General features: G+C 44.4%; 3 protein-coding genes across 3 annotated transcripts; 1 reads left to right on the top strand and 2 right to left on the bottom strand.

Moving 5' to 3' along the window:
* Positions 1 to 6593, bottom strand: LOC106352451 (heavy metal-associated isoprenylated plant protein 26). Its single transcript, XM_013792082.3, has 2 exons — positions 6273 to 6593; positions 1 to 386 (listed from the first exon to the last, which is right to left on the bottom strand). The coding sequence occupies exons 1-2, from the start codon at positions 6370 to 6372 to the stop codon at positions 148 to 150; spliced, it is 339 nt and encodes a 112-aa protein (XP_013647536.1). The 5' UTR covers positions 6373 to 6593; the 3' UTR covers positions 1 to 147.
* A 71-nt stretch (positions 6594 to 6664) lies between these two features.
* On the top strand, positions 6665 to 8867 carry LOC106349412 (dihydrolipoyllysine-residue acetyltransferase component 4 of pyruvate dehydrogenase complex, chloroplastic). The gene is made up of 5 exons (XM_013789368.3): positions 6665 to 7853; positions 7952 to 8039; positions 8131 to 8201; positions 8288 to 8371; positions 8526 to 8867. The coding sequence occupies exons 1-5, from the start codon at positions 6768 to 6770 to the stop codon at positions 8628 to 8630; spliced, it is 1434 nt and encodes a 477-aa protein (XP_013644822.1). The 5' UTR covers positions 6665 to 6767; the 3' UTR covers positions 8631 to 8867.
* A 263-nt stretch (positions 8868 to 9130) lies between these two features.
* Positions 9131 to 10513, bottom strand: BNAA06G33290D. The gene has a single exon (XM_013789369.3). The coding sequence runs from the start codon at positions 10005 to 10007 to the stop codon at positions 9507 to 9509; it is 501 nt and encodes a 166-aa protein (XP_013644823.1). The 5' UTR covers positions 10008 to 10513; the 3' UTR covers positions 9131 to 9506.
* Between the last annotated feature and the right edge of the window lie 443 nt (positions 10514 to 10956).

The following is a 10956-nucleotide window of genomic DNA, read 5'->3' as shown; positions in this document are numbered from 1 at the left end:
AAAAAAAGACAAAAGTAACATACTGAACATTTCATTAATAACGAGTATCACTTTTGTATACATACGCAGTGTTTCTTCCAATGCTTTTTACAAATGTTTATCCATGTCCATGTTGGTGGATAAAAGGACCAAACGACTTTATGGAAACTAAAACAAGAATGGCATGGTCATGTGATCAGGTTGTTGTTCGGAATATTCATGATCCGGTTCGTATGGTGGCTCATGGTCATGGAATCCTTCTTCTCCGCCGGTGAGATCTTCAACTTCAAGAATCTCGACCCTCCGTTTCATCTTCTTCTGCAGTTTTACTACAACATCTGACGGTCTAAATCTTCCACAGACAATTATCCTGTCTTCCTTTTTCTCGATCATGTGTGTATCAATCCCTTCACACAAAGTTTCAAACCAAGTACAGTATGTATTACTATTTATTTAGCTTTTTCATATCTTCTTTTTTTTTGCTAAAATGTAAATATCATATAATGAAAAGAAGATTTTACAAAGAAGATCTTAAGTTTGATCCATGATGGCAAAAAGAGAGAAAAAAACAAAATGGATCATAGAAGATACAAACTACAGGGTAGAACCTTATCTCAGCCACATCGCCATAAGCGGATGAAAATGTTTACTAGCTCTCCTAGCAGATATTATGTTTCTCATGTCTTTATCAATGCCAAAGAAGACTGATTCCGGTGGGATCGAAGTCTGGTTATGCATTAGGTTGTTCCTCTGTTTCCAAAGATGAAAAATAGTGGTTTGAGTGGCCAACTTCCGCAGCAAAGTGACCCTCTTGGACGGTGATGCTCTGATCCAAGACAGCAGCTCAGACCAGTTGGTGAGCAGTGTTGCAGACGATTGGCACCTGCGGAAAACCTCCTTCCATACTTGAGTGGTATAATCGCAGGTTAGCATAAGGTGGTCTCTGGTTTCATCTGATCTGGAACAGAAGGCGCATGCTGCAGATACGGGCATTCCCCAACCGGCGAGTCTTGCTCTGGTTGGAAGTCTGTCATAGTTCGTCACCCACATCGTGAAGCTGTGTTTGGGGAGAGCTCCTTTGAACCACACTACGTCGACCCAGTCCTTTTTCGCTTCTCTTGGCCTTAGTGCCTCCCACGTAGTGGACGACCTGAAAATAGACAAAGAAGAATCACCAGCAACCCATTCAAATACATCATCCTTCTCATGGGATAAAGGAAGCGTAATGGTAGTTAAGTAAGTATGAAGGTCCACTTCCTGCTGCGATCTTGGATGCGGTAATGACCAAGAAGTTCCTAAGATTGCGTCAGCCACCTTCGCGTTCTCCCTGATTCTCAATACGCGAGGCCCAGCCGGTCCCATTATCGTGGATAGCTGACCCAGGGGGGTCCACACATCGTACCAGAAACTCGTGGAAAGTCCATTCCCTAGACTCGTTTTACAGAACTGAATCGCCAGCGGGCGGAGATCCAGTAGCTTCCTCCACGCCCAAGAGTCGGTCGTTGAGGCCTCAATTAGCCAAAAAGATTTATCCGCTAAATGGGTGTACCAGTGCCAGTCGACCCACAGCGACGGAGACTTAGACAACAGTAACCAAATGAATTTGAGACAAAGCACTCTGTTCCAGACAGTGAAACTTCGCAAACCCAACCCTCCTTCCTCTTTAGGGAGACAAACCGTTGACCAAGCCACTTTAGCTATGCCTCTTTTTTCAATGTTTCCTGACCATAAGAATCTAGAACATAGAGACTTGATGTCCTTAATGCAGCATTTAGGCAGGATGAAGGCTGAGACCCAAAAATTAATAGTACCAAAGATAACAGTCTTGAGCAGCTGCAACCTCCCTGCGAAGGAGAGAAGCTTTGTGGCCCAAGACTGGAGGCGGTTGGTGATCTTGGTCATCAAAGGGGAGTACTCAGAGATCTTCAGCTTACGACTCATCAAAGGCAGCCCAAGATACCTTATTGGAAATTTACCAGAAGAGAATCCATAGCTAGCAATGGCGGTGGATTCGCTTTGGTCAACTCCCGATGTGAAGAGCTCAGTCTTGGTCGTGTTCATGTGCAAACCTGACCAAGAGGCGAAGTCATCGAGGCACTCCGCAATACCGTGAAGACTGTTACTAGTTCCATCGAAAAAAACCATTACGTCGTCCGCAAACATGAGATGGGAAATCTTTAAGTGAGCCGTTCCGGGATGATAACCAATGCTACCAGCCTCATAGCGCGACAGGAGCAAGCGAGAGAGACATTCCATGGCAAGCACAAAGAGATAAGGGGATAGCGGGTCACCTTGTCTGATCCCTTTGGTGCTCTTGAAAAAACCCCCCGAGGCTCCGTTAACCGAGACTGAGAATGACGCAGTAGATAAGCATTCGGAGATCAGCCTGATATAAGACTCAGGAACGGCCAAGGCACGGAGAGAAGCTAAGATAAAGTCCCACCTAACACAATCAAAGGCTTTCCTCAAGTCTACTTTCAACATACCACGAGGAGAGAGGGCCTGAGTATTATAACCTTTCACAAGATCCGTGGCAACTAGCACATTCTCCGCTAGGAGACGCCCTGGAAGAAAAGCAGATTGGGACTTAGACACCATCAGAGGGAGGACCTCCTTCAGCCTAGATGCCAACAACTTAGAAATAACCTTATAAACCGTGTTTAGGCAAGAGATGGGTCTAAAGTCAGTTGCAAGGGACGCATTTGGCTTCTTCGGGATAAGGACCAGGTTGGCTGCGTTCCATTGCTTCAGGAGGCAACCAGACTTGAAGAATTCCAAGATAGCTTCAGTAACCTCCGGACCAATAATAGACCAAGTGGCTGTGAAGAATTCCGAGGAGTAACCATCTGGTCCACCAGTTTTATTCAATGGTAGGGAGAAGAAAGCATTCTTTATGTCGTCAGCTGAGAAGGTTTTTTCGAACCCAACGACCTGCTCCGCTGAGCATTTGAAGTCAAAGAGCAGATCCAAATCACTTTGAATGAACATTGGTTGGGAAACCGGGCTCCCAAGAAGGTCCTGAAAGTACTTCACACACACCTTCTGAATACCAATCTGAGATTCGACCCTTTCCCCTGTGTCGGAGATGAGGAAATGGATATGATTTGCAGCTTGCCTGGAAGCCGCATACCTGTGGAAGAGTCTTGTGTTTCCATCGCCGAAGGAGCACCAATTTATGCGCGATCTCTGGAAAAAGAAAGTGGCCTCAGCAACTGATAGCTCTTCCCAATCCTGCACTGCTTGAAGCTCATACGTAGCGTTCAGGACAGAAGGCGATGACAGCATGACGGTTTGAGCCTGAACCATCTTCTCGTGAGCCTGAGCAGTCTTTTTCTCGATACCAGAGTAATTCTGCCTGCTTAATTCTCTAATCACATTCTTCAGTAACTTGAGCTTCTTTGAAACTCTAAACATAGTAGAGCCCGTGATGTTAAAGGAGAACCAACTAGTGAAGACGGAGGCAAGGAAGTCCTGATTCTTGATGAGGAAGTTGTAGAACTTAAAGGGCTTCTTCCTTCTATCCTTTGCAGGGTCCAAGATGATTTTGATAACCGCATGATCTGAAAATTCCGGACTTCCAAAGAACGCAACAGAAGCCGGGAACGTGTAATACCATTCATCATTAACCAAAGCCCTATCAAGCTTTTTCGCCAGTGGAGAGAGTTTGCGCTTGTTCCACCAGGTGAAAGAAGTACCTCTGTAGTTAAGGTCATCAAGGCTTGCATCAAGAAGACACTGATTAAAGTCTCTGATATTTTTATCCATATTCAATGTAGGCAGCTTAGAGTGTTCGACTGGATCTCTGATCTGGTTGAAATCACCTAACACCAGCCACGGTTTCGAATCCAAATTGTGCGAAACAGCTAACGCATTAATCTCAGACCATAGCTCAGATCTATCAGCAGCATCATTGGCCGCGTAGACAACAGAGACGAACATACTGATCCGAGTGGTAGGCCAGGTCACCTCAACGGTGATCATCTGAAGCGACTTAGAGATGGTAGAAACAATCAGAGAAGGATGCCAAACTAGCCAGATTTTACCTAGGGGGGAGAAACCATAATTGTCTTCAGAAAACCAACCGAAAAAAATATCTGAAACAAATTTATTTTTCTTGAGAGGCTTGACGTGAGTCTCAAGAATTCCGCCAAAAAGAGGTGAGTTTTTCCTGCACCATTTACGTAGTCCGCTGCGGTGATTCAACTTATTGAGCCCGCGTACATTCCAACAAAAAATATCTGTCGACATTAAAACTAATTGATTTTGGGGCCCCTGCCCCTGTTACCTTTCAAGCCTGAGTCCTTTTTTCTATTTCGCACAAGTTCAAAATCTGGCTCGTGCTGACTGAACTCTCCCTCTTCTAACTCAGAGTCAGACGATTCCACATCCGAAGAATCTGGTTGAACATCGGAGTGGGGGGACCTAGATGTACCTGAGCCGCTGACAGGACGAACTGGTCTAAGGTGCGAAACAGAGAGGCTTGACTCACCTATCACCTTATCAGCGTCGGTTCCTAGCCTCGACTCATGAGCCAGCTCTATAACAATATGTCCCCCTGTAGTTGGCTCAGCGGAGGGGAGTGGTTTTTCCGTGGCCGCAGGAGGATCCACCACTCGCCACTGTTGCTTATCCTTAGATCTTCCTCTCCTAGTTTTCTTTTTTGAAGGATCCTGTTGGGGTTTATGCGGGCATTTTCCTGATACGTGAGAGAGGGAGTTGCAGAAAGAGCAGGCCTTAGGAGCAGTTGGGCATCGCTTGGTAACGTGAACGACCTCCTTACAAAAACCACACACCTGAGGCATCCAAGGGCTGGAGACAAGGACTCTGCTTATATCTCCGGAGTCAAACTGGACGTTCACAGCTTCCGGAAGCGGCTTCCTAGGATCAATGACTGTGAAAACTTTTGCCACCTCCAGGTTAGTTTTATTCGCAGTTGCAGGGTGAAGGAATTTAGGATGACCTACCAAACCTGCAATGCGCTCCAAACCGTCTTCATTGAAGAACTGAAAGGGGACGTTTCGAAGCTCAAGCCAAATGGGGGCCGAGGTGAGCTCGGGTTTAGCTGGAATCACCCCCGGTTCCCATTTATCAACAAACATGGTCTGTCCTTCAATCTGCCAGAGACCCTGCGTGATGACTCGGTGTCTTGTTGCTGCGTTAGGGATGCGGAAGAGGAAGGCAAAACCCTCCATCTTCGATACAGCAATGTCCCTGTAACGCTTACTCCAGATGCCATTAACGATGTTGTGAAGGGTTCCTTGTGATGGGGGGTCCGAGTAAAACTGTCCCAAAACAAAAGGCTCCCAAGATTTTCTATTCTTCTCAATCACCGAGTTTGGGATCTTTATGCAAGCTTCGCCAGAAGGAAGCGTAAACGCTTCACCCTTCTTTGAGAGACGCTTGCCTACTCATTTCACTCTAGTACACCAGTCGTTAGCCGGGGCTGGGACACTACTCTGCTTCTTAGGGGTAGTCGAAGGCTCCTTAGCCCCCAGAACCTCCATCTGAACCGACACCGGAGCTACTATTTGCAGCACCGCGTTTTCCTGAGCTTCCGAAGAAGTGGTCGTATCGGAGGGGAGTCGACCACTTGAATCAGACAAAGCATCCAAGACCTGGGTTTTTTCTACACCTGAGACATCTTTCGAGACAAAGACAGACTCAGTGGGATCTTTAACACAAGCTGAATCTGTTTTGGAGAAGTCTAGAGGAGCTGCAGAGCTCAACTCCGACATGATGGGTATGGCGTTAGGTGGAACTACAGAATCCACGGCAGTGGGGACCAGAGGAGCTTCAGAGCTCGACTCAGATACCACTTCCGTGACCTCCTTGTTACACACTGAAGAAGGATCCGTTGGCGATGCAACGATCACTGTCTTATCAGTCTTGACCTCTTCCGCGACGGGGTGAGGATCTGAGGAATCTTTCGAAAGGTGAGCATCCGCAGCGGCTGGGTCGCCGATTTGGGCATCAGAACCATTCATAGAGTCCAGGAGGATCGGATCCGTTACGGTTGAGCTAGATTTCGCCGGAGGAGAATTCGATTTCACCGGAGGCGACTGCGATTTCGCCGCAGGGGAAGACTTCGGGGAGGACTTCGCCGGCGATTTCTTTGGTTTCTTTTTCTTCATCTGCTTCGGCGGTGACGGAGCAGATAGGTCACTAAGCAACCGACGTCGGATGAGACGCCGGTGGGACGCTGGAAGCGTAGGCATTGTAGCTGTGGGGAATCACCAATTTGGTCGCACGTGGAGAGAGAGAAAATAGCCGTTTTTTTTATGACATATACCAACCTTTCATATTGATGACAATCCTTCTTACTTTTCTACAACAGGCATTGCAATCCAAATTAATCCGCATCACAACACAACATTGCCTCTGCTTTTCCGACATGGAACGTTCTGTGAAATGTGTTTGGTCAAGAAAACACGAGATTTTGAAATAACACGAAAGATTATTATATGATAAAAGTTATAGACTAAGCTTTTGGAATCTGATTCCATAACATAGGTTGAGCAGAGAAGATACATGACAAAACCGGTTTTTGTCATGTTACCTATTATCCACTGAGAAGCATCTTTGTGTTCCAGATGGTTTAACGAAACCGGAAACAAAAATTAAAATAACCTGGTTTAATAATCCGGTTATTAAATACCAACCGGTTGTAGTGGATACAAAATATAGGTGAAGACGCTTAACGAACAACGACCTCGTCTTCTCCGTCCACTTCACACTCTCTCTAAATCTCTCAGATCTTCCTTCTCTCTCGGATTCATCGAAGAGCAACAATGGCGCTCTCTTCTTCCTCGTTCCTATCGACGCCTTCTCTCCCCAACTCCAAATCCACCATTTCATTCGCTTCCTCCGTCTCCCCAGCCCCCATCCCCTCCCTCCGCCGCGTCGTTTTCCGCTCTCACCGCAGAGAGATGACAGTCAGATCCAAAATCAGAGAAATCTTCATGCCGGCGCTCTCTTCCACCATGACGGAAGGGAAGATTGTATCCTGGCTCAAGACGGAAGGCGAGAAGCTCGCGAAGGGACAGAGCGTAGTCGTCGTGGAGTCCGATAAGGCCGATATGGACGTGGAAACGTTCTACGACGGTTACCTCGCCGCAATCGTCGTCGGAGAAGGAGAGACGGCTCCCGTAGGCGCTGCGATCGGGTTGCTTGCGGAGACTGAGGCTGAAATCGAAGAAGCTAAGAGCAAAGCCGCCTCGAAATCCTCCTCCGCCGCTGTTGCTCCTTCTCCTCCTCCTCCGGCTACTTCATCTCCCGCGCCGGCGATCTCTCAGCCTGCTCCGGTGGCGGCAGGGTCAGATGGTCCGAGGAAGACCGTAGCGACGCCTTACGCTAAGAAGCTCGCGAAGCAGCACAAAGTGGATATCGGATCCGTTGCGGGAACTGGACCGTTCGGTAGGATCACGGCTTCTGACGTGGAGGCGGCGGCTGGAATCGCTCCCTCCGTGGCACCACCGCCTCCTCCTCCTGCTGCTTCACCAACAGCTACGACGGCGAAGGCTACAACAACTAGCTCGCCTCCTCTGTTGCCTGACTCCAGCGTTGTTCCCTTCACAGCAATGCAATCTGCAGTTTCCAAAAACATGATCGAGAGCCTCTCTGTTCCAACGTTCCGTGTTGGTTATCCTGTGAACACTGATGCTCTTGATGCACTCTACGAGAAGGTGAAGCCAAAGGGTGTAACAATGACTGCGTTATTGGCTAAAGCTGCGGGGATGGCTCTTGCTCAGCATCCTGTGGTGAACGCAAGCTGCAAAGATGGAAAGAGTTTTAGTTACAATAGCAACATTAACATTGCCGTTGCTGTTGCTATCAATGGCGGGCTGATTACTCCTGTTCTGCAAGATGCTGATAAGGTAATCAATGTAGAGAAGTAGCTAGTCTGTGGTCGAATTGAGCACGTACTTCTAGTCTTAGCTTACTGATTGTGTGAGTCATGGTGGTTGTTTTTTAGTTGGATTTATACTTGTTATCTCAAAAATGGAAAGAGCTGGTTGGGAAAGCTAGGAGCAAGCAATTGCAACCTCATGAATACAACTCTGGTACTCTTCTTTGATCATAGTTTTTCATGAAAAGTGTGTTTAAGAAGGATTGTGCTGAGTTAAGGATGCATGTGTGTGTGTTCAATTTCAGGAACTTTCACTTTATCGAATCTCGGTATGTTTGGAGTGGATAGATTTGATGCTATTCTTCCTCCAGGACAGGTATGTGAAATTTTGATGTCTCAACAAGATAAGTGCTTACACTCAAATTTACTTTTGAACCTTTTTTATAACTCAAAAATCTCTAGGGTGCTATAATGGCTGTTGGAGCGTCAAAACCAACTGTAGTTGCTGATAAAGATGGTTTCTTCAGTGTGAAAAACAAAATGATGGTAAGCAAGCCTGAATTTGACTTCATATGGTAACAAAAATAGTTGGATTCTATTTGAAGCTTGTTAATAAGAATATGCCTCATAGGGTTTGGTGAATAGCTTTTAATAAAACTGTAGGATTTTGTTGACAATGGCATTGGTTGTGTTTTGGCAGGTGAATGTTACAGCAGATCATCGCATTGTGTATGGAGCTGACTTAGCTGCTTTCCTTCAGACCTTTGCAAAGATTGTTGAGAATCCAGATAGCTTGACCTTGTAGGCATCATCAGTGTCGTGAACCAACAAACGAACACGAGGGGAACAGTTCCAAACTTCCTGATCCACTTTTTCCTCGAGTAAAAGAAATGTTTAGTCTTTAATTGTTACACTGGTCTTGTTCTTTCTTTTTGCAGATTTGTTCACTTGTGTTGTTGTGCTTGTATTTTTGGACTTTTGTTGTGTCTTGCTTCCCGGAAATTCTGATTTTGGATTTTAAATAAACCATTTTTGTTTGAAATGGTAACCCAGAATCAGCCCATTATCTATCATCTATGTCGGGCTTTTGGTCGAATTTTAAAGCCTTTAATCCTGATGTTTATAGACCAACTCTCAAACCTGCGGTCATAAAGCATGTGTGGTCATGGTCAGACTTGGTGTTAACTAGGGCAATGGTTCTAGAATCCCAGCCCGCCCAAAACAGTATGGACTTGATTGCAATCTCACTGTACAATCTATTGATAACTATTATTATCTGTTGTCACGACTTGTGTTTAGTTTAAAAAGAAAAATTGTGAACTTTATATTAGCTTCTGATATGAAAATTTGAACATTGTCACACACATAAAACAAAAAGATCCAATATGAACATTTACTTTATACACAGATTCTAATATCTGGGATTAAACTCTTGATAATAGTTTAGTTTTAACATTAACAAAAGCTAACACACAGGATGAAGATGATTCAAGATCAACAGAACGGATCCTGGAAAAAGAGGACGGGTATGAACTACCAATCTAAGTCATTAACCCACACTACGCCTTTGATTTCTCTAATCCTAAAATCTTACAATAATATAAAGATCTTATATCATCACTAAGCGAGTTTAAACGCCACCGTTTCATCTCCCGCTTTTAAAAAAACTCCATAAACATTGTTACTCCGCCGGTAGAGTTTCCGGCCGCCATGAAAACAGGTCACCGGAATCTAAACAAACATCGGAATATTCGAACAGCCCATCATCCAGCTCGAAAGATCCAAAACCCGTAACAGGCTCGCCGACTCCCGACGACGCTCGTACCAACTCCGTCTCCTTTGTTTCCTCAGACGACGGAGGAAGAAGCGTTGACGGTGGCGGTGGCGGAGGAGGCAAACCCAGTTCGTCGTCGGAAGCTTCGAAAAGATATCCGAGATCCGGCAGAGCCTCGCCGGAGTCTTGCACCGTCGTCGTGTTCGACAACTCTTCCTCGAAGCTCTTCATCAACGAGTCGAGATCTTGAGTCGCTGGGTCATGACCCGAGTCATCGAACAAATCGTCTCTCAACCGCTTTACATCAGGCGAGTTGATAACAAGCTCATCCAACTCGTCTCTGACTCGCTTCTTACCAACCGAGTCACTCCGAGTTAGCCTCTCCTCGTCGGTCAGTAAACCGTCCATAGCTTAACCGGTTATGGTTAATTAGTCGGTTTAGATGGTACGTTTTAAATAATCAGTGGCAATTTCGAAATTAGCGAGGGAGTATCGGTGCAGAAAAGGAAGAAGGGAACCACGAGATTTTATAGTGGAGACAAGAGAGGGAAGATATGAGAAGAGATTAAAAGTCGGTAAACAGCGAAGCGCGTGGTTTTAGTCGCAGACAGTGACGCGTGGAATAGCGAATCGTTTGGGCATCACGGATCTCTCGCTTTTCTTTTCTTTTCTTTTCTTTTCTTTTTTGTTAGTATTTGTTATTTTTGGACTTTTCTGTTTATTTTGGGAAATTTTAATTTTAATTTTCAGCTGTCGCTTTCTTATTTTGAAGATTATTATTAACTGGTTTGAATTCGAGATTTCAAGTCCGGTACGTTACAGAATACAGATGCTGGGTCAATTAAGATCTGAGTCAATTAAATAATTACTATTTTTAGTACCTTTTCAGTATAGTCTATAAACATTTTTAATTTTTTAATACACATTTTCTGAAGTGTACAATGACTAATATGTGGTCGTGTAGAACACTCGATCTAAGAGCATCAGCATTAGTAAACCCTCTCTTGGGGTTCATAAGAATTTTTTAATATTTTTTTAGTGGAATCATAAATAGTGTTGAACTTCTATTTATTGTGTTTTTGCATTAGTGAATCTCAAGAAGGAGTTCATAGGAATAAAATATTATTATTTATATTTTTTAAAACTTTCAATTAATTAACAATACATGAATAAAATATAATAATCTTTTATAATTTTTTAAAAAATTTATTCAATATATTAAAAATAAATAACATTAAAATGACATTAAAATTTTATTCAATACATTGATAATTCAAGAACATACAAAGATTATTCATACAATAATCGGCATTATTAAAAATTAAAAAAAAATATAAAATATAAAAATACAAATTTA

Source organism: Brassica napus, chromosome A6 (assembly GCF_020379485.1).
Source record: "Brassica napus cultivar Da-Ae chromosome A6, Da-Ae, whole genome shotgun sequence".
NCBI lineage: Eukaryota > Viridiplantae > Streptophyta > Magnoliopsida > Brassicales > Brassicaceae > Brassica > Brassica napus.
The sequence above is the reverse complement of the archived record's forward strand: the minus strand, read 5'-3'. Positions and strand labels throughout refer to the sequence as shown.

Bases quoted from the DNA above. Each gene is read 5' to 3' on its own strand.
- LOC106352451 (XM_013792082.3), bottom strand. From the start codon at position 6,372: ATGTCGGAAAAGCAGAGGCAATGTTGTGTTGTGATGCGGATTAATTTG. The intron at 387-6,272 runs GTTGGTATATGT...CTTTGTGTGAAG, and splicing joins GATTGTCATCAATATGAAAG to GGATTGATACACACATGATC.
- BNAA06G33290D (XM_013789369.3), bottom strand. From the start codon at position 10,007: ATGGACGGTTTACTGACCGACGAGGAGAGGCTAACTCGGAGTGACTCG.
- LOC106349412 (XM_013789368.3), top strand. From the start codon at position 6,768: ATGGCGCTCTCTTCTTCCTCGTTCCTATCGACGCCTTCTCTCCCCAAC. The intron at 7,854-7,951 runs GTAATCAATGTA...GTTGTTTTTTAG, and splicing joins TTCTGCAAGATGCTGATAAG to TTGGATTTATACTTGTTATC. The intron at 8,202-8,287 runs GTATGTGAAATT...AAAAATCTCTAG, and splicing joins CTATTCTTCCTCCAGGACAG to GGTGCTATAATGGCTGTTGG.